Genomic DNA, 21,424 nt, shown 5'->3' with positions numbered 1-21,424 from the left:
CTTATAAATGTGATTTAATGTTGAATGTAATACATTTAATACTGCGACAATTACAAGCATATTTGTTTGACACCTCTGATTTAGGTGATCATAATCTGCCTGATCATACATTTGAAAGACTTTTAGGATCGATTTGAAACGGTTTTCTGGCCAGATTCACTCGCAGCATGTGTGGAAAAGAGAGTTGCCAGTTTCCCGAGGCTCCATGTTTCTGGAGAATGGAAAGAATAACATAAACGACAGAACTGAGCTTGTGACATAGACGTTATAAATCAACAGCCCTTTTATAATTTATTTTTTAAACTTTATACACAAGAAAGTAAAAGATGAATTTCTGTATGAAAAGCAATAACCTCACATAACACATGGCAAAACAACCAAAGGTGAATGACCTCTTACTCCCGCTCAGCTAATTGCGCTTAATCTCTCGTGCTAAAGTAAATGTTAGCCGTTTAATTCCACCTATACACGTCTTTGTTGATATAGACCGCTGACACGTGAAAGTGGGCGACATTTATCAAGATTCAAGCAGCCGAGGAAGTTTCCATGAGTGAATAAATGACGCCGCTGTAAAATATTACATGAGCAGATAAGGGCGCGCCTCAGATAAGCGGCGAGCTCGTCTGTGTCCTGAAAAACATCAGCTTAACACTGCTCGACCACACGGACGTAATAAAGCAGGAGAAGGCAAAGACAATCTGAGGGACCAATCGCTTGGTTTGTGCGTAACCTCATTAGTTCCCGTCCGTCTCACGACCTTCGCTGCCATTACTGTATGTCACGGCACGGATGAAAAGTTAGGTCAAAAAAGCCAAAAACTGACACGCACTGGGACATGAATGTTGTTTTTGGTTTTAGCCTCTGTCGAATGCAGAATCTTAATCATTTTTAAGTCAGTAGGCATTTCTCAGTGTACGTACTTGCGTACTCTCGTCCGGTCCTGATCCCTCTGCGTTTGCTTATTACAGGCCAATCTCCTACTACTGTCTTTTTTAGACAGAAATAGGTTTAAGACCCTAAACAGCACAGAGTCCGCACTGTTAATAACATATTTTTAGTCACTGATTCTGGTAACTAGGTTATCCTTGTGCTGCTTTATTTGACCGCTGATTTTGGTACAGTTGATAATATATTGTCTTGAGCACTGGGTGGACATTAAAGGAGCCGCCCTGGACTGGTTTCGGTCCCACCTGGCAAAGAGAAGTTTCTGTGTTAGCCTTATCGACTCTGTGTCCTCTCCACTGTGGGGTTCCACGGGGTTCGATTCTTGGACCTCTCCCTCTTTTTCTTGTACTTGCTTCTTTTGGGTTCTACTGCTATGCAGATGACAAATTTACGTACGTCTGAAAAGAAATGACTCTCACTCTGTCCAGTCACTGGTAAAATGTGTTAACAATATTAACAGAAGTTAGTGCTCCCGACACCCAAGTTATTTACCTTATTTACCTCCTGAAAAACCACTGTTACCAATCTGGGGGTGAGTTGAAACTTGACAAACAGATTTTTTTCAATTGAGGCGAATGGCTAAGATCTGTCTGGGTCTGTTCTGTTCCAATTCACAAGTATGCAAGCAGCAAGTAATTACCCTTACCCTAACTCAGAAGTGACTACGGGGCCTTTGGTTATTCTGTCTTTGCTTTTCCTCCTAGCTGTTTGTCTTACTTAACTTGAGGATTATTTACTTTTCACATACACGCCAACTCGCTGACGACAAATTCAAGAGGCAACCTGATATTAAAATGTAGGTGATTTGAGGGCAGCGCCGCCACGCATAGGTGGCAACAGCAGGAATGGTATTCGGTTAGTATATATTGATATATTTGACTATTACAAGGTTATTTCTTTCAGGAACTAAAGTCTGTAACCTATGACACAAAAATGGACGACGCTTCAGAGCTTCCCCTCAATGTCTCTAAGTAGCTTTTCAGGGAAGCCAAAGTCAGAGGTATTGCCTCTGTGTTGGCACCAACCACAGCAGCTGTGATTGTTCCGCATGGTGGCATCATATTTCCCTTAAAGCTCTTCCCACTGTCCGTGTGAATCGAGTTTGACGAAAGACGGATAAAATCGGGAAGAGACTGATTGATGAAGGACAGTGTGAAACTCTTTCTTTCATGATCTGGTCGTGGCGGATGATGCCACAGCGCGAGTCTCATGGTTGCAGGTGATTGGCTGCAACAATGCCGGGATAATGGCGTCTCCCCCACCAGCACCATCCTGATCCTGCACCGGTGTCCGAGGGTCATACCGTCCTGAAACACCTGGTGGTCCAGCCGATGACGACCTGTCTGAACAGCAGGTAAACATGGCCGCTAACTGCAGCCGCACCTCCCTTTGCCAAAAGGCGTACACCAGGGGGTTGATCAGGGAGTTGGAGAGTCCGAGCAGCCAAAGATAATTCTCCAGCACATGAGTGAGTTTGCAGCTTTTACACAGAAGGTGCACGATGCACGTCAAAAAGAAGGGGCACCAGAGCACTAAGAAGCAGCCCACGAGCACCGCCACCATCCTCAGGGCCTTGACATGACTCCAGTAACCACTTCGGAGCTGATGCTGTTGATAATGTTGATTGCCGTGGTGCCCAGCCGTCCTGGAACCCGCTTCCCGGGCCTGGCGGATTTGCCTCTGGTGGCTGCGGGCGATTTTCAGAATGTCCAGGTAGATGTAGACGAAAACAGAGAGCACAGGGAAGAAGCACACGCTGAACAAGACGATGATGCCCTCGCCATGAATGACAGAGAAGAAGGCACAAAATCCGTCGTAGCCCTCGGACTGCAGCTGCCACACCATCACTATCAAGCAGAGAACATTGGTTAGTCCAAAGCTACAGTTTTAATTCAGACAATTGCTCTGTTTGGCATTATTAGCCTACAGGTTTGGCAAAAGCTAGACTATAGCTATCTACAGAGTCCTAATCCTTCTTGTTTCCATTGCTAGTTTGAGCTGTATTTGCTTGCCAATTTTCGTCTATGGGATTTTTAGGGATAACTGTTGATAGAGATTAGCCAGAACCCGCTAGCTGTGGTGAAAAACACCCAAATGTAGATGCTGTCCATCAACTGTAGCATCGTTTTCACAAATTTCTCACAGGAATGTAAACAATAGACAGAAAACAGATGTGTACGTAGGACGCCATGACTTGGGCCTCACAGGTGGTGTCAGAATATTTGAAGAAACAGACACACAAGAATCCTGCATGTTTGGACAAATTGCGTGCACATTTCCGCCGTGAACTCGTCGTTTTTACCATCAACATCCAGTAAGTGAAGAATAAATCAACCATTTGTAAATCTCACCTGGCATAAATCCCACAGTGAAGGCGCTAATCCACAGAGTCAGCAAGGATCCGACCGCCGTCCCCTTCCCAGACAGCAACGAGTACCGCAGTGGCATCTTGATGGCGGCGTATCGGTCCAGTGAGATCAGGAACATGGACATGATGGACGCCGTGCAGGGCGACATCACAAACGCCATCCGGATCAAACAGCGGGTCTTCCCGTGTGCAGGGACCGTGGCATTTGTGGGAGGGTCAGCGGTGACGTGGCTGCGCTGGCTCTGAGGGACACCGTCGATGTTGAAGTCTTCTGTCGCCAGGCCGGTGATGGCCACACCCACCAGGGCGTCGGCCAGTGCCAAGTTGAGGACGAAACACCAGCTCTGGCTGCTCTTTTTCAGGAGCAGCTTCAGCAGAGCGGCCGCCACCAGCAGGTTTGTGGAGACGATGAGGCAAGCGGCGACGCTCAGGATCACACCCATCACCCGAGGCCTCACGTCATCTTGGGCCGTGGAATCTTCTCCGTCCATGCAGTCGGGAGTCATCCTCGTCGAGGGCTCGGCGCTCACTTGTCCGGTCAAATATGACATGATTTTAACAAAAACAGAAGCTTTTCACTTGGAGATTCACAACACCTTTTTGCAGTTGTGAGGAGGAGAAGGTGGTAGGCCTGTTCAGAGTCAGGGTTTTATCCATGGCAGCCATCAACAATCGTAACCGTCGCTCCTGCAGTTACAGACAGAGGTTTTAAAAAAATAAACATTTGTTTTAAAAAGGTTGTATATAAAAAAAACAACATATACATGTGCTGTTAATCCAGACGCTCGTTATTGTTCGTCACTGACTGAAGTACATTTTGAGAGGTTTTTTGTTTGTTCCTGCACCTCGTCTCATCACAGCGTCCAGTTAAATCTCAGCTTTATAAATGCAGGAGGAAAGAAATTCTCAGCATTATCAGTAGCTCTCGCTCATCCCCTCCCTCCCCTCTCTCTCTCTCTCTCTCTCTCTTTCTCTCTCTCTCTCTCTCACACATACACACAGGTTTGCACAGCTATTCTTCTTGGAACACTACATTGCCTAAACAGAGCCTGATCCCTCACCTTGACCAAAACCACGATTCAAGCCCTAAACTGAACCAGTTTCTCAGAAATGAGGTTCTGCCTCAGGACCAGGTTTTGGTCTCCATGAGGGCTACTGGTTCTGACAAGGTCAATGTTTATGCCAGGTCCTAAAGAGGTAACAAATACAGAGAGAGAGAGAGAGAGATGTTTGTACAGCTATTTTACTCATTATGATTTCCCACAACTCAAACCTAACCCATAACCGAACTTTAACCTCAATCTAATTCTAACCATGACCTTAAAACCAGGTCTTAACCCACATACACTTCTTTTTAGATGTGGTAGAACGTGAGGACCATCTGAAATGTCCTCACTTCCTCAGGTTTGTAAGTTTTTTCTTTTCTTACACACACACTGGTCTGGTTTCCATGACTTCAGAAGACACTACACACAGTTTAATCGAGCTATGGTCATAGTCCAACTAAGACAGGCAATCGGACAACTTGCCTAGTCCGAGTATGCATGCGGAGGAGAAAATCTATTTATTGGCCGAGTAAGTCTGACTCCGCCTCAGTAGGTGGCACTGTATCTCTCTATAAGCTAGTGTGTATTGAACCACATTCCTGTTGACCTTTACGTCACAGGAAAACAAAGTGAACGGTGAGATGGACGGTGTTGTGGTTCTGTATGTTTTGTACGTGCTGTACATGTTAATCGTGATGCAAATTAGATGGTGGTTGTTGTGTTGTCTGAAGAAAGACGCGACCGCCGCAGTTTATACGTCGCCTACTTCTGGAAATGTCCGACTCCAGTCCGACTAAGCGCACACATGCAGGAGTAATCGGACTATGAATCGAATTATCCTGCTATGTTAGTCTAGACTAGCTCGATTTTAGTTGGACTAACATGTTTACATGACATTAAGAAAACTGAATTATCGTCTTAGTAAAATTTGACTTTTAACATGCATGTCAACGCACTGAGTGACTTGAAGGGAAGGGTGCAAAAGAATGGAACGGTTGAGGCTGGTAATCTTGGTCCTATTCCTAATGAACTCCACCAAACCGAGCCATTCCACTCAGTGGAAACCTGGCTAGAATATAAAAATTTCAGGCGCCGATATTTAAAACGCAGGTGAAAAGTGTTGAAGCCTTGGTGCAGGTCTATGCTTTCTGAGTGATCTTGTTAACCACATGTTTTTATGCGTATTTGGCAATAAATGACAATAAAAGATATTCCATTCTCTACAGTAAGCTGCAGCTGGTGTTTGTGTGCTGCACAGACATGAGTGGGTTGAGTTAAACTCTAACTCGGCTGCTGGCTGACGTTCCTACTCAGACGACATCTGGCATGATGAGACCATTTTCCACCAGGATTCACACACACACACAAATACATCTGGCTAATGACACTCGCTCACTGCACGCACACACACACTCGGAAAACATCATATGGCATCACACCAGGTTCTCAAACTCACATGTAGTGACTGTTGCCACCTTTGGAGGGCACTGACTCACATTTTTTGTTCCCTCAACATTTTGTGTATAGCACGGCCTCACATTCACAATTGAGAATGGGGTTAATTGCCTTTTTCAACGGCTTTATCTGGGATTGAAAAATCCCAGCTATTCCAGGTAATTCAGACAGAAAAATATAATTAAGCCATTCAAAGGCAGAAACAAACTTTCAGTTACAAGATAAAAAAATAATAATCACATTTTAGTAAGACAAAAACTGTGATTTGTTTTTTATTGAATGCTTTTTTAGTCAAAGAATATTTCATTCTTTAAAAAGTTACATTTATGGTATTATTTTCCAATCCATTGTTTCTCATATAAGTAAGAAGAAAATGTAAATTTACATAACATGATGTTACATAAATTTTCTTCGCGACCTGAGCATTTTATTCTGAAGGTCTCAGCGGAAATCCTGTTTGTGTTGCGTGTGGTGCTCTTGACGTCACATTAGCTGACAGAAAGCTAACAACGGAGGCGACAGAAGTTCACCGCTCGTACTTTTAAAAAGACGAGCCGCGAACACTCGTGCGGTCATGACGACCGGAGTGAAGTAGCAGCAGCTCGCGACACCGACACCGCGGACACGCCACGTCTGCGCTGAATGTAACGGTAACTAACCAACTGCTAACCGGTCACCTCCCGGTCTGGTGCGGGTACTTATTACTTAACCCAAGTGTTAGCCTTGTATCCGCTAGCCTAGCGCGAGCTATCTACCCGTTTGCTTACTCGTTTTTTGTTGTCATGAAAATGATTTAACTTGTATGTTTGATGGGACCTGATGGCGAGTAGTTATTTAAAGTGTATTTATTCTGTGACTTGTTTATTTATTGACTGTTTACGTTAAGAGAGAGGGGAATAACTCCCACCCTTCGTGACGCTGTGTTGCTGTCACTGTCACTCATGCTCTGTCCCCCCGCCTCCTTCCAAGACCGCAGCCTATCCAGTCGTTGAACAAGTTTGATTGACAGCCCCCACAGCCAATAGCAGGCCAGCAACGGCTCCGCTGGCTCTCTCTGCGGCACAGCGGGCGTCTCTTTCCGGCGCAGACTGCTGGGGATGCTGCTGTTGCTTAGGGAGGACCAGCACCGCTGAACTGTAGCATCACCGTCACTCAGATCTCAGATGTTTGTCGACATGTTGTGTAGTGTGCGCTTGCATCACTGGGTTGACCTGTGTGTGGGCGGACTGCTTTTGTTTCTAGCGGGGCTGCAGCAGGTGGAAGCCGCAGCAGCCGCCGCGGACATGACTACCCTCAACTGGAAGCCCTTCATCTACGGAGGCATGGCCTCGATTGTCGCAGAATTCGGTACGTGATGCGCCACGGCAATGCAGACACGGATCATCGCGTGTATTTATACCGCATGACAGGGTTTTATTTGCTGATATAATATTTGGCTATTAAAAAAAAAGACGGATCCGTCTCTTGGGCGGCCGTGATTTGCGTTTTCACTCTGCCGCACCAAAGTCCATAGAGAAAATCGGCGATTTTAACATCACACCACGCAGCAGTTGTCGATCCTCTGCTGCCTCCGTCAGTATGTTAAAATGTCCTATTATGTGACTTCGGGGTATGAAATGCTTCGCTCAGATTTCCCTCAGTGACACAAACTGACCACATGAGGCAGCAGCTCCTGGGTCCAGGTGAGCTAAAAATGCTAAATTTATCTATGGACTTTGGTGTAGGAATTACTTTTATTTATTTTTATTTTTTCCTTATACATTATTCTGAAGTCACGTTTCAGGTCTATATAGAGTATTATAGATGGAACCTCAGCAGATGAAGCTATTGAAATATTAAAAGACCAGTGTGTAATAATTTTAACAAACATGTCAATTTTATATATTATATCCAAATTGTGTCCAAATTGTTTGGACATAATCAATAATAGTTCACATCTTGTCTTTCTTTGTATTCTCCTGACATTATATTATTTTCCATTCCCACAGGGACATTTCCCATTGACTTGACAAAGACCCGGCTTCAGGTGCAGGGTCAGTCCCAGTACACCGAGGTGCGCTACAGAGGCATGTTCCACGCCCTCTTCAAGATCGGCAAAGAGGAGGGAATCCGGGCGTTGTATTCTGGGTATGGAACAACTTCAGTCACTTCAGAACCTCTGGGCAGCATGTTTACAACTTCTTTTGACAAAAAATGTGTTCACACAGCTGTTAAACTGCACAGCCAGTTGGAGGAGCCTCCTTTGTTTTCTAGAGTCTAGAACGAGGAAGCACTTTTTCCAATACATATTGTTCAGTCCTAATAAAAATCACTAAAAGAGCCATATGTCACCAGCCTTTACACAACGACAAAGAGTTGGACATGAGGAAAGTCAAATATAAACAGCCCACCCTGTCTCTGCTGCATGTGCGTTCAGGTCAAACCCACAGTGTGAAGGGTTACTAAACATGATGTTTGTCTCCTGTCAGGATTTCCCCTGCTCTGCTGAGACAAGCCTCGTACGGGACGATCAAGATCGGGACGTACAACTCTCTGAAGAGGCTGTTTGTCACTCATCCTGAAGGTTTGCTGCTCGCCATTTCTGCCTCTTCCTCCCTTTCACTTGCCACTCTCTCTCTCTTATAAACTCATAACATTGTAATGGTTTAAATATAGCATCCGCCTGCAGCGGAGGAGACTCGGGGCTTTTGATTTACAGGCTTCAGTTACTTGGTGTCATCGAAAGTCACCTGAAACCTCTGCGACAACATGCGAGTCTGGAAAACACATTCGCACAGGCAGTCAGTTGAGCTTGGCAGTGAACTACGGCAGGTGATTCGATTGATATATATTCATTAAGATCCATATTGTTATTGCTCGTGCTTGATTTAACGCCTTTACATCTTCATTCACAGGCTGCAAACTCGGCAGGTGACTCGTGCAAGAACTGCAAGAGATTAGGGCTGCAACAATGAATTGATTGAATGAACAGGTTACAGGAGTTTATCTTAATTGGAATAAATATAAACTGCAGAGCACCAGGGCCATATAGCTGTGTGTGGTGCAATACGTAACCAAGGCTCTTGCGGTGGGTTGCTTCTGTTTACAGTGCAGATATGCAGTTGCAGCAGGCTGCACTCTAGAAAAAAACAACAATTTGCAAGAATTAGACATCACAGCGTGTTTTGACCTGTGTGGAAGCAGAGCCACTAATTTGCAAGCCAAATAAGAGGAAAAGAGCTTCCAGCAGGAGAGGAAGGGATGACGCAGGAGAAGGGAAGAGAGAGGAAGAAGAATCTGGTTACAGTCACACCACAGCTGTAGTTGAGCTGATTTGCCCTCCACTTTTCCTGTCTGATTCATGTGCTTTATTTTCTAAACGGGTGGAAGCAGATCTGCGTTTCCAAAACCTCGAAATGATGACGTTTACAAATTTTGTGTCAGACATTGACCATCATTTCTTCTTCTTTTGTGCCAGATGAGACCATGGTCATCAATGTCTTCTGTGGTGTCGTGTCCGGAGTCCTGTCCTCCTCACTGGCCAACCCCACTGACGTCCTCAAGGTGATGAAAAGAAATGTGTATCTATATATTGTTTATATTATATAGTGTTTTGAGATGAATTAAACAGGACTGTGGGACAAATGCGACAGAAGTGTTATTAACGGGAAGCCGTCTTCTGTTTGGAAGTTGGAAATTTCACTAGTTTCAGCTTTTCTTTAAAAGAACCGACTGTTAATTTAGTAGATTCCCATTGAGAGGAACATATGGTGGGTTCCCACTACAGCTCCATGTGTCGTGATGTTTTCTACGTGACACAAACACACAAACTAGTGACTTGTAAAGCAGTTGATTAAAAAGATTTGTTCACAGAATCTTTCACACCGAAATGCTATGTCTAAGCATTTTTAAAGTCTTTATAACTGATCTACAGTTCGGACACTGACCGATCAGTGGCCGGCAGCCTGTTGACGTCACATTTTAGTATCGTATTGGAACCTCGTCAGAGCAGGTACCAAAAAAGCACCAGGTACCAGGTACTATCCCAAATGAAAAAGAAAATACAAAAAAACGTGCTGAGTCAAGCTGTGCAGTGGAAAAACGCAAGTAGACAATCAAGCACATCACTTAAGAGTGGACTGTGAACTTGTGGTTTCATAAACATGGTGCCGGTCAAGTCACCGTTAGACTCTTTTTTTACAGAGTCAGGGGTTGAACTTTCTTTTATGACTGTGTCTCTGTGTGTTTCAGATCAGAATGCAGGCACAGGGCAGTTTGCTGCAGGGCAGCATGATGTCCAACTTCATGAACATCTACCAGACAGAAGGCACCAGAGGGCTGTGGAGAGTGAGTGCTGTGTCTGTGCTCCACTTGTGGATTTACAGGAATGAATGCAGCTGCTCACCGGGTGCTAAACCCGGTCATCTGGCGACACCTTGTGGCGCGAGGAGTTCAGTTTTCTGCTCGTCTTAACTCGCTTTATATCAGCAGCAGGGTTCCCACAGTCATGAAGTCCTTCCTGGGAAGGAAGTACGTTTTAAATATAAAATGTGGCTCAAAAGACAGAGAAGTCGGGTAAAATATTGTGGAAACGGTTGTGAAATTGACATGGTAAAAATGTGCGGGGAACCCTGATCGAGAGTCTCAGTCTCTGCCAATCGGCTGAACTCGAACTGTAACACTGTTCTGTCAAGAGTCACACTTCTTTTCTCCCCCCTCCTCCCCTTTAGGGTGTCATTCCCACAGCACAGCGAGCCGCCATTGTGGTCGGGGTGGAACTTCCCGTCTATGACATCACCAAAAAGCACCTGCTTCACTCTGGCGCCATGGGCGACACCATCTTGACCCATTTCATGTATGTTTTCATTTGAGTGTTAAGCCTCGTCAGTGGTGGTGAAACGGTGTCTTTTAACTGCACTGGTTTGATGTCGCTGTGTGCACAGTTCCAGTTTCACGTGCGGCCTGGCAGGGGCGCTGGCCTCCAACCCCGTCGACGTGGTCCGGACCCGCATGATGAACCAGCGGGTTCTGTCTGGAGGCCCCATGTACAAAGGGACGCTGGATGGATTGATGCAGACGTGGAGGAACGAGGGCTTCTTTGCCCTCTACAAGGGTTTCTGGCCAAACTGGCTGCGACTGGGGCCCTGGAACATCATCGTATCCTTCAGAACCTGCACAAATCCGATTCTTCCAATCGTTTTAAGCCGACTTTCACATGGTAAATCTGTGTGAAGCTCAGAAAGCTACTTTACTTAGGGACTTAGAGACAGGCGATCAGTGAGCTGCATAAACTGCCGCTGTATGTGACTGTATCAGACTGAGTCTGTGCTCCGTCATGGAGGACGTACTGAACAAATATTTTTAATTAGGACGTGTCAGAATGGTCAGTTATGAGCTCTATTTGACCCTTTTCTTAAAAATGTGTGTGTTTGTACGTCGGTGAAATACGGTCGCTGACTAAATACGGCGACCGCTGGCCGCAGTCTGATGCAAAGTGGTGCGAACACAGTGGTGCTGACTTTATCCGGCACATTAGCTTCATATATAAAATCCTCTTGAGGCTGGAAGTTTGTGTAAAACACTGTGCTCCACTGTGCAGCCACCAACAGCACACTTGTCCCTCTGTGTTGACATAATACCGCTCTTCCTCCCTCGCCTGAACTCTGGCATTTTATAGGGATAAGGTGGAGCTAAGGTGGAGCTCTTGAGGTAAACTTACTGGTGGGTGGTAACATTAGCGGTGAAATGCGCATGCTGCCGTCATAAGGCGCAGGGAATTCAACATCGCGTGTTTTATCACCTATATTTACACTAAGGGGGACCACGAAAAAAGGACTGAGTATTCTTTTTCCACACTTTGGCGACTGGTAGGGCCTCCAGAGTCCCAAATATAAGTGTTAAAATGATTAAAAAGTTGATTTAGCATAATATGTCCCCCTTAAAAACTGTGCCATTGTTTTAATGATGTAAACAAAAGTACAACAGAAACATCAGTGTCTTAACAGAAAATATTTTATTTATTTCCTAAGACCAGTTCTTAGTATTTGAGTCTGCTATAAATTGCTTTTATTTTAACTTTTATTTGTCTCTCCCTCCAGTCTGGATGTTATCTTTGCACTACTATAGAAGTACATATTTTAAATAAGAATAGTGTAGTACATCAAAATATCTTTGATCTGAGTTCAGGGGTGTTCCTGAGTGAGGGGAACCTCGACCCTCAAGTGATCTCAGGAATTCCACATTGTGGCTGGAAATAGAACCCTGCCGTTTTTCCTCAACACGCCTCTTCATCAGTTCTTCATCACCTTCGAGCAGCTGAAGAAACTCCCGTTTTAAAGCGAGCAGGACGTGGGACTGCGCTCGACTGTGTCAGGGACAAGTGGAGTGTGAGCACGGCGCCACCTGGAGTCTTGACACCAGTATTTTCACACTCGCCCTCGCGAGATCCACACACTCCCTACAGCACAGTATCAGTCATTTGCCCGAGCTCATCTAAACCTTACGCTTCATTTCTGCTTTTCTAAGGTTTTATTTATTGTCACTGGTCCCCCGCCCCCCGCCCCCCGCCCCCCGTCCCCCGCCCCCCCAGGCAGCTAAGTGTTTGCTTCTTGCTGAGGTCTCAGAGTTTGACGGACTTGGAAGGAGTTTATCTCCTCAGGCAGACGCGAGGGATGGAAGTCACGTCTGTGGATTGGGTGAGTGGAGCCTACGGTTACAAAAGAAAAGGACTTGTGGATGATGATTGTGATTGTTTGGAAATGTACTTGTTCGTAGGCCAAGACACTGAGCGCGGTGACAGAAAAGAACGCAAAATTTGAAACTGAACCTTGCGTATGAACCCGAAGTTTTCTGCTTCACGTTGAGAAATTTGCAGCTTCTTCCATTATACAGTTCGAGCACGACTCTGCTCGACTTTACTGTTTACCATCAGTGATAGTGCGTGCTTTTTTTAATACCTGCTCTGGCGAAGTTACTACTAAACATACTAAAATGTGACGTCAACACTCGAGAGTGTCGTCACTGGACGAGTCGTGAGTGCGATGTCCGACACAAGAATCGAGGCCAACAATGATTCTGTGTTTTATTTAGAGCCGAGTAAACCTGAGAAGTGCGAGATTGTATTATGGAAAAGCTCCAGTTGTGCTCATGCAGCAGCAGCAGCAGCAGCAGCAGCAGCAGCGCTCCACACGTTCATATTACAAACACACGATATGAGCGTTGTCACAAAGCCTCTGTGACGATACAGAGCAGTTTTAATTGTTCACTCGGTTGTTATTTTTTCCCCCCGTATTTATTGCTTCTGTGTTGTTGTTGTCGTTTTGTCAGACGTCAGAACCAAAGCCTCTTTTTTTTCTCCCGTCATACTCATTCGCGAGCATATTTATTTATTATTTATATAGCTTTTTACTTCTATTTTACTTCTGTTCTGTTTTTACCAGTAAGAGTCGCGGGAAAACCAAAACACAGCCTCTTTCAGTTTTGTCTTATTTATTGTCTGCATGAGAAAGCGTCACATGCTCTGCTGTGTACGATTGTTTATTTCTGTCCATTTCATTTCCTTTTTGGACATGCTGAAAACATGTTACCAGCAAAATCATACTTCAATTTTGTCCCTCTGTTTTAAGACACAGGGTAAAATGTTGAATTTAGTGTAAAAGCCTTGAAAACTCTGTTTTGTGTTGGGTAAATACACTTGTTCATGTAAAAACATCAGGCCTGTACAGCAAGGGGCAGCATTCCAACTAAAGTCTGCAGAGTAGAGATGTTCTGCTACAGTATAGGAAAGACGGGGTTAAAGTTTATTAGTTTCCCACATAACGTTGCCTCTTCTACAGATTTTTAAAAAAGGCAGTCGCGCGACAATAAACCAGAGCAGAGAGTCAACAATTCAATTTTATAAACTGCTGTTGTGCTTCGACTGCTACTTAAAGGAAGTGATTGTTGTTGAGTCATCGATTTATTTATTTGTTCTGTCATGGCTGTGAATGTTTATGTTAAAATGAGTTAATTCGCTGTACGCAGTCGCGTGTCGGGGCATATAAAAAGACTTTAAATTGATTATACACTTCCACAAAGGTATTTTACGAGTCGTATATTACATTTTCCGCCGATAAAACTCAACGTTACACCATGGACCTTTTTTAATGACATCAGCCGATGTCCAAAGTTACGATATGAAGAAGAAGAAGGCGGTTTTGGAACGTCTCTATGTCAACGATTTGCGTTTCTGTCGCAGTGAATCCACGTCGGCTGATGCTGCTTTCTTGACACACTCCCTTCATTTTCCTTTCCGCGATCAAACCGAGCCTCCCACGGTCAATTGAACCGACTGCGATAAAATGAAATGAAACTTAAAAATAAATGAACGTTGCTGTGAATAAGCCCCATTACAAATAGTGGATAAGCTTCCTGAAAGATTTAATTTAATACAACAGCAGGAAGAACCTTATTTGTTTCCCTATGAATGGATCTATTGTGCTGTGATTTGCGTTAATTAGAGAGACCGGTTGATGGAAATGAAGATATTCTCACGTGTGTGTGTGTGTGTGTTATAGTGGTGATTATTTGGTGCTTTTCTACTGTTTTACCTCTGACTTTCACACCCTTGAACACTCACCCCTTTTTAAAGTGAAAGTGTGTTTTTGAAGTCAGTGTTGACTTTGCTGAGCGTCCGTCTCTGACTGTTTAGAGGTTTCTAAACTGCTTCCTCTCCCCACACCGAAGTCCACTGAAAAAAACAGTGGTTTTTAGCCCGCGGGGAAACTGAAGCTTCTGCTCCACTGCTGCCTCGTTCAGCAAGTTGGTGTCACTTGGGTAAATCAGAACAAATAATTTCAAACGCCAGCGTCACAAAGCGACACATTTGAACTTACTGATTAACAGCTATTTTGTGCCGTGATGTAGAGTCGACGATTTTCTCTATGTGCTTTGGTGTGGGAGAGCGAGGAGTTTACAAACTTCAGTTTCCAGTTTGAGAAAGGATGTCCAACGTCTAGTTTCAGGCAATGGTGTTAAAAAAAAAGAAGGAAAGAAACACCTCTACCTTTAACATCATCCTTTCCCTTTCAGTGTGTTTCTCTGCTTGTGATTAACACAGGTCGTAAGTATTAACTTGTGGAAGGTTATTGATCCTGATCAGGGCAGAGAAATGCAGTGAAACCCTGAAGACTGATTTGTTTTCTTTTTTTAAATGTTTAAAGGCCAAAGTTGAGCGACTTAAACTGAAAAATTCATGTAGCTTTTTCTTCTTTTTGTGTCCCACCATCATGAAAGTGCTGATCCAGTGTTTGATTTTTTTAAAAATATATACTTTTTATGGTGGATTACTGAAGGATTATTTTGTTATCTCCTCCATGAATTATTTGCACTTTTGTGTCTGCTCAGCTTAACATGACTGTCAATCACCTTTTTATTTTGCTTGTGTAACTTGAATTTCTAAGGTGGAGGTATTGATCACTTTTGTTTTCTCTGACAGAATGAGTTTATAAAAAAAACATAATGTTCCCTCAAATTAAAAAAAAGGAAAGAAATGCTGTGATTGTTTCTGCATCCGTGTATTTCTTTTCCTGATTGTACTCACTGGCCTTTGATCGGATCTGAGTTGTGTTGACTTTTAAATCCAGGAGATGGCAGTAGTGCAACATCATAAAGAAGTACAAAAGAAGTACTTCTGTCCTTTGACAATGGACAATCTTATATCAAGATGTTCTGCCCGTTCAGATTTATGGTTTTACAATATATTTGTACGTGTTCTGCAATTTAGATCTACAACGGTGCAAGTACTCCCCATTCCCAGATGCATTGTCTGCAGGAAATATGCTTTTTTTGTAGTTGTTCTTCCGCTAATAATTAAAACAATTCTGATATCAAGGCATGTGGCTTGTCCAGGACATCTGTAAGCTTAGAAATCCAATATCGGGAAAATTGCAGTAGTGATAGTCATGACAGTGATTCTCACAGTGGTTGGCATTGTTGCCTCACAGCAACTCTCATGTAGAAGATGAGTGAGTGAGTGATATTCATGATAACATGACAAAAATACAGACTGAACAATTTTATTTCGGTTCTGTGACCTGGTCTTTCAGCCGCATGCTGGTGTTGTCATGGGGACGACGTGGTCAACAAATGATCATTTTGGTAGCATGCGCTAGCAATATGTATATTTTTAAAATAAAAACAAGTCCTTTTTCCTGCCATTTTCTGCGATAAAATGGACATGAATTTGTGTCTTACCTGCCTTTGAGCTGTGGGGGAGTTATCATGGAATCTCATCTGACTTTGATCTGCACGTCACCACAGATTTAAGGCCGCGCCACGGATCTTCCACACTGCAAGAGAAGTGAAGACTTAAGAACCAAGGAAATCATTTAGAAAGCAGTGGATTCCAACTTTCATTGACACCGTAAACTAACTAACAGCAAAAAGGAATGAGTAGTAGAAGATGCAATTCTAATTAACTAGTAAACAAACAACAAAGGAAGGAAAAGTAACATGGATGCAGACTGATAGTTGACAAGACAACTTACTAGCTAACTAACAGTAAATAAGCAGATATATATATATACATGTGTATACATGCACACAGGGGAAAGTAGTCATGGGGATGCCAACTGACATTTTCTGTTGACAAAATGAGGAAGAATATTTATGAATGAATGACTATAGGAATGCATCATACTGGATGTATAACTGCCTTTCAACAACTAACTAACCAACTAACAGGAAGATTAAGTAGTCGTGGAAGATTGAATTAATAGGATTTCAACATCGCTGTCATTCAACAAGACCTAACTAACTACCCAGCTAACTAACAGAGCAGAAAGGATGATTGAATCCATAGGAATGCAACAGTCCAGATGTCAACTGATATTTAATGTAAGTCAACTAACTAGCTAGCCAGCTAACAACAAAAAAGGAGAAATATTTATGGATGATTACACAACATTAAGGATGGTAACTATCATTCAACAACTAATGAACTGACCAACTATCTTACGAACAGAAGGTTAGGTTAAGTAGTCATGGATGGTTGAATTCATAGGTATGCAATATCATGGATGTCTACTGTCAGTCAATGAGACGGCTAACTAGCTCGCTAACTAAATGTCAAACAGCAGAAGCGAAGGATACAGTCATGGATGATGACTACTTTTAACTAACTCTGACAGAAAAGACATTTGTTCCCTCAGTAGTTGGATTTTTAGACCACGCAATGTGAAGATTGTATGCGAGGTGATGGACTTCTCAGTGTTCTACTGTTGTTGACACTGAGGTATGTATGTACATGCATTTATGTTGCTTTATTTATTAACTGGTGAACGGAGTACCGTCGTTGCAAACCAAATGTCCTCCCGGAAACAATAAAGACTTTGGTTCCAGCATGTTTGGATGTTTATTCGCCAGTATTTCTTTTGATCTGTTGAGCTCCCAAAATGTTTTGGGTAAAGTGGGCTCTTTCACACCTTCAGAGTCTTTTGGTTATGGTTGATTTTATTTCCTTGCATCTTCCCAAATCTTTTTGGGTTGAAGATTTGCCAAGAGATTTCTCATATTTCTCATATTCCTTGACGTGTAGGTTGTCTTGGTTGTCGCCTTTTCTTGTGTCTTGATATGGGCAATGCCTTTGCACGTCGGCATTCGGTATGCATGTGATGTCGGTCCATGTAGTTCTCGCTCACCTGTTTGCTTCACTGCAGGTCTAATAAGACTACAGTTCTTGCCCGGAAGACCTATACAAGTCCAACACGGTATCAGGAATGGTATCATTCTTCTCAAGAAATACTGAAGTTATCGCTTTCATTAACCAAGCAGTCTTGGCATGGCTACGGAAGATTGAGAAGTTACTTTTGAAAATAACTGTTGCAGAAACGCATCTCAAATCATATCCTATGTAGCCTGAGAGTAGTCATTTGGAATGCACCCATCAGTAGAAGCAGCCAAGACTGAAGAGGGATTGTAATGACTTTGAAACATATCTGCTCACAGTTGAAATGAACATGGTGACGGTGTGCTTCTTCTTAATCTGCGCTGTCAGGTGCCTCTTCAAGGCGTCTATAAAAATATTGTTACCATGCTGTAATTCTTTTAGAAGCACTGTTGCTGGGTCAAATATTTGGGAAAGCTCACTGAACAGAGCCTTGTAAACATTTTTACCCTCCTTCATGGTCACAGTGATGTCCCTGAACTTCATCTGTTGCAGTACCTTGTGTGACAAATCAAGGACAATCCTGTTGAAATCCACCTGACACATTGATGCTTGGGCCTTCTTCATGGTATGCATTAGGAGCCCCGTAACCACCCAGAGAACCAGTGTGTACTTTCTAACTTCATGTTCTGACATTTTTGCTGACTCAAAATGATTTGAATCACAAGAATGAGTTGCATCTTCACATCGATGTGGGGGTAGCAAAGGATGCTGAAAATCTGTGTTTTGCTGTAGCTGATCCTCAGCAGGAGGAGGTTGCATGCTGAGCTGAAAATCTGCTTCAGGGTATGGCTGAATCTCCACAAAGTCTTCCATGTCATCACCATATTCTACGTCTTCAACCTCGTTGTGAGCCTCTTCTAAATCTTCAGCGTCATTGTGTTCCTCTTCAAAATCCACAATGTCCTCATCATCATACTCTTCGAAATCTTCACTGTCATCACCACCTTCTCCGAAACCTTCACCGTCCTCCTCTTCGAAATCTTCCATGTCATTGTAACCCTCCTCGTCATCCTCTTCAAAATCTTCAATATTAATGTCACCCTCTTCGAATTCTTCACCGCCGTCGTCCTCTTCGAAATCATCAATGTCATTGTAACTGTCTTCGAAATCTTCAATGTCATTGTAACTGTCTTCGAAATCTTCACCGTCATTGTAACTGTCTTCGAAATCTTCAACGTCATTTTCATCCTCTTCGAAATCCTCGACGTCATCCTCTTCGAAACCTTCATTTTCCTCGCCATACTCTTCGTCATCTTCGACGTCTTCAACAATATCATCACCTTCTTCACCATTATCATCACCCTCCTCGAAATCTTCACCGTCGTCATCTTCTTCAAAACTCTCAACTTCGTCACCCTCTTCGATGTCATTGTCACCCGCTCCGAAGTCTCCCGCAACATTGTCCCCCACGTCTAAATCTTCACTGTCATCAACATTTTCAAAATCTTCAAGATCATCGCCACCCTCTTCAATGTCTTCTTCGTTCTCTTCAAAATCTTCCATGATGGCATTTCGGTTTAGGTTTACAACGTATATTTCACCCCTGGTCTCAGAACAGCTGTCCATATCCATGTAATCATCGTTCTGGGGATAAATGCCCTCTGACAGGATTGCCATCAGTGCTGCCTCCGAAGTGCTATAAATGACCTCAATGCGACCCTTCCATATGCTCCGATAAGGTGTTTTTCTTTGTCGGTAGTCCTGTAGGGGGGCGGTGCAGCTTGCTTCCACTGGTTGCGGCACACACCGGCAGATAGTACATATGCATTCTGTTATTTTGCTCGCTAGTGCAATCATCGCGGTAAGATTTTCATATATAATGCAGTCACACTCATAAGATCTGCCAACTAAATGCCTCGTGTTGGAGTTCATTTGTTTGGCTATGTTGTAGTTCACTCTTGCCGCGATCTCTTTAGCGACCAACTGGTTCAACTGGTTGAAGCTCTCGCACTCAAACAATTCACTTTTTAACAACTGAAAGAAACACCATAAAAGGATCCTCTTCACGCTAAACAGGACATAGCTCTCATCAATGCCAAAGAAACACTGGTCGCCCTCGACAACGAAGTATATCCGCGGCAGTTTGATGACCCACTCTGCAACGACAGGATGTAGACATTCAGAGATGTACCTCGTGATGTGACGGATAATGGTTGTGAATAAACACATCAGCATGTGTTTGTCAAACACCGCCCTTGACGAATGATTGCGGATTGATCTGTAGATGAATGGGGGGAACACGGCCATGGGATACGGTGGTGGGAATTTCACTTGAGCCATCAATTTAAGCTCAGATGGGTCCATTTTCTGTTGTTTCTGGGTTGGTTTTCTGTCAAAAACAAGTGTCCAATCTCGAGGGATCTCGTTCTGGATCCTGCAGACCCTTGAAGGATCCTAGAAGGACCTAAAGGCAGATACTTGTCATCTGGATCAAAGTCAAGGGGTCATGATGTAAGTGTGACATCATTTATTTGTGTGTTCCTCATGTTTGTAAGAACCAGCTTAGCTTAGCAATTTTTTCCTCCATGCACTTGAACTGACAAACGGCACCAATTATTAACCATCATGTAACCCAAAACATAACTTCCTTCACCTTAAGTCCAAAAATGTACACTCCCTAAAAACTGCAATTTAAAGAAAGATTTTATGGGTTGAATTTGGATGTTGTTGTTGTTGTTGTTTTTAATATATCACATTGATTTACTATGAAGAGATAACAGTCTGGAATATGTCATTAATTACCAACAACAGTGATTTTCTTTTTGCTGGATTTTTTTGTGTCGCGTCACCTTTAAGTGTTATTCAAAAATATTACATTTACACATTTGGGACTGTTATCAGGCTGTTTTCATTCGCTTAAACTAAAACAAATGAAACATTCTATTCTTTAATGCATGTGATTATATGAAGCTTTTTTTGTCGTCTTGTAATATCTATACAGGGCTGGCCTCAGCCTTTATGGGGCCCTTACCTGAATTAGATTTGGGGCCCTCCCCCTCCCACCACCTTGGATTAGTTGGTGCTTGACTATTATTGATACTAATATAAAATTAAAGTTGTGTTGTTTATTTTTTAACCTTAAATGACAGTAAAATCACAATGGCCGAGAATAAATTTGAACTGTGAACTGTACTTAAGAACTTCTGAATTGAGGAGCGCAATGTTGCACCTCCTTTTTTCAGGGAAAAATAAGAATGCTGAGAGCTAATTTACTTGAATCTGAGAATTCAGATTTTTTTTTAATTCCTCAAAGGGAGATTTTGAGAGAGTGAGATTTTTTAAAAGTACAGAATTGTTTTCAGTGCTTCAGTGCTGCCTTCAAAGTGCTATAAATGACCTCAATCATCGCAGTAAGATTTTCATATATAATGCAGTCACACTCGTAAGATCGAGTGTTGGAGTTCACTCTTGTCGAGATGTCTTTGGCAAGCAACTGGTTCCTAGAAGGACCTAAATGCAGACGCTTGTCATTTGGATCGAAGTCGGGGGTCTTGATGTAGGTGTGACATCATTTATTTGTTTGTTCTTCATGTTCAGCTTAGCTACTATTTTTTTCTCCATGCACTTGAACTCACAAAGGGCAGCAATTATTAACCATCATGGAGCCCAAAACATAACTTTCCTCACCTTAAGTCCAAAAATGTACACTCCCTAAAAACTGCAATTTTTAGGGAGTGCATTTATTCTCAGAATTCTGAGATTCTGACTTGGGGAAGGGAATAAAAGTCCAAAAGTGTTTTTTCTCTCCAAATTTCTTGGTTTTAAAACAAAAATATTCTCATGTGGTCCACATTAGTCTGTAATCTGGACACTGAAGTGCATGAGAGTGTGTGTCCGTTGGTGTATGACTTCCAAAGCCAAAGTCATCACATCGCAGGGTCATCAAGTCAACCAGCTTCAGGTGTTTGAGCTCATCACAGCTGA

The 21,424-nt window shown here is 43.1% G+C and overlaps 2 protein-coding genes across 4 annotated transcripts; one reads left to right on the top strand and one right to left on the bottom strand.

The window, feature by feature from the left end:
- Position 1: 1 nt before the first annotated feature.
- Positions 2-4,677, bottom strand: LOC131459008 (glucose-dependent insulinotropic receptor). The gene is made up of 2 exons (XM_058628428.1): positions 3,297-4,677; positions 2-2,792 (listed from the first exon to the last, which is right to left on the bottom strand). Exons 1-2 carry the CDS (start codon positions 3,862-3,864, stop codon positions 2,113-2,115), a joined length of 1,248 nt encoding a protein of 415 aa, XP_058484411.1. The 5' UTR covers positions 3,865-4,677; the 3' UTR covers positions 2-2,112.
- A 1,589-nt stretch (positions 4,678-6,266) lies between these two features.
- Positions 6,267-12,359, top strand: slc25a14 (solute carrier family 25 member 14). Of its 3 annotated transcripts, XM_058627334.1 has the most exons (9): positions 6,267-6,464; positions 7,057-7,161; positions 7,803-7,941; positions 8,283-8,377; positions 9,272-9,357; positions 10,045-10,140; positions 10,524-10,648; positions 10,737-10,950; positions 12,088-12,359. In XM_058627334.1, exons 2-9 carry the CDS (start codon positions 7,098-7,100, stop codon positions 12,127-12,129), a joined length of 861 nt encoding a protein of 286 aa, XP_058483317.1. In that variant the 5' UTR covers positions 6,267-6,464; positions 7,057-7,097; the 3' UTR covers positions 12,130-12,359. The 3 variants fall into 3 exon arrangements, with proteins under 3 accessions (XP_058483317.1, XP_058483316.1, XP_058483318.1); XM_058627333.1 differs by having other exon boundaries at positions 6,267-7,161; XM_058627335.1 differs by lacking the exons at positions 6,267-6,464; positions 7,057-7,161 and adding an exon at positions 7,209-7,496.
- Positions 12,360-21,424: the final 9,065 nt, after the last annotated feature.

Source organism: Solea solea, chromosome 4, assembly GCF_958295425.1.
Source record: "Solea solea chromosome 4, fSolSol10.1, whole genome shotgun sequence".
In the NCBI taxonomy this organism is placed as follows: Eukaryota; Metazoa; Chordata; class Actinopteri; order Pleuronectiformes; family Soleidae; genus Solea; species Solea solea.
The sequence above is the reverse complement of the archived record's forward strand: the minus strand, read 5'-3'. Positions and strand labels throughout refer to the sequence as shown.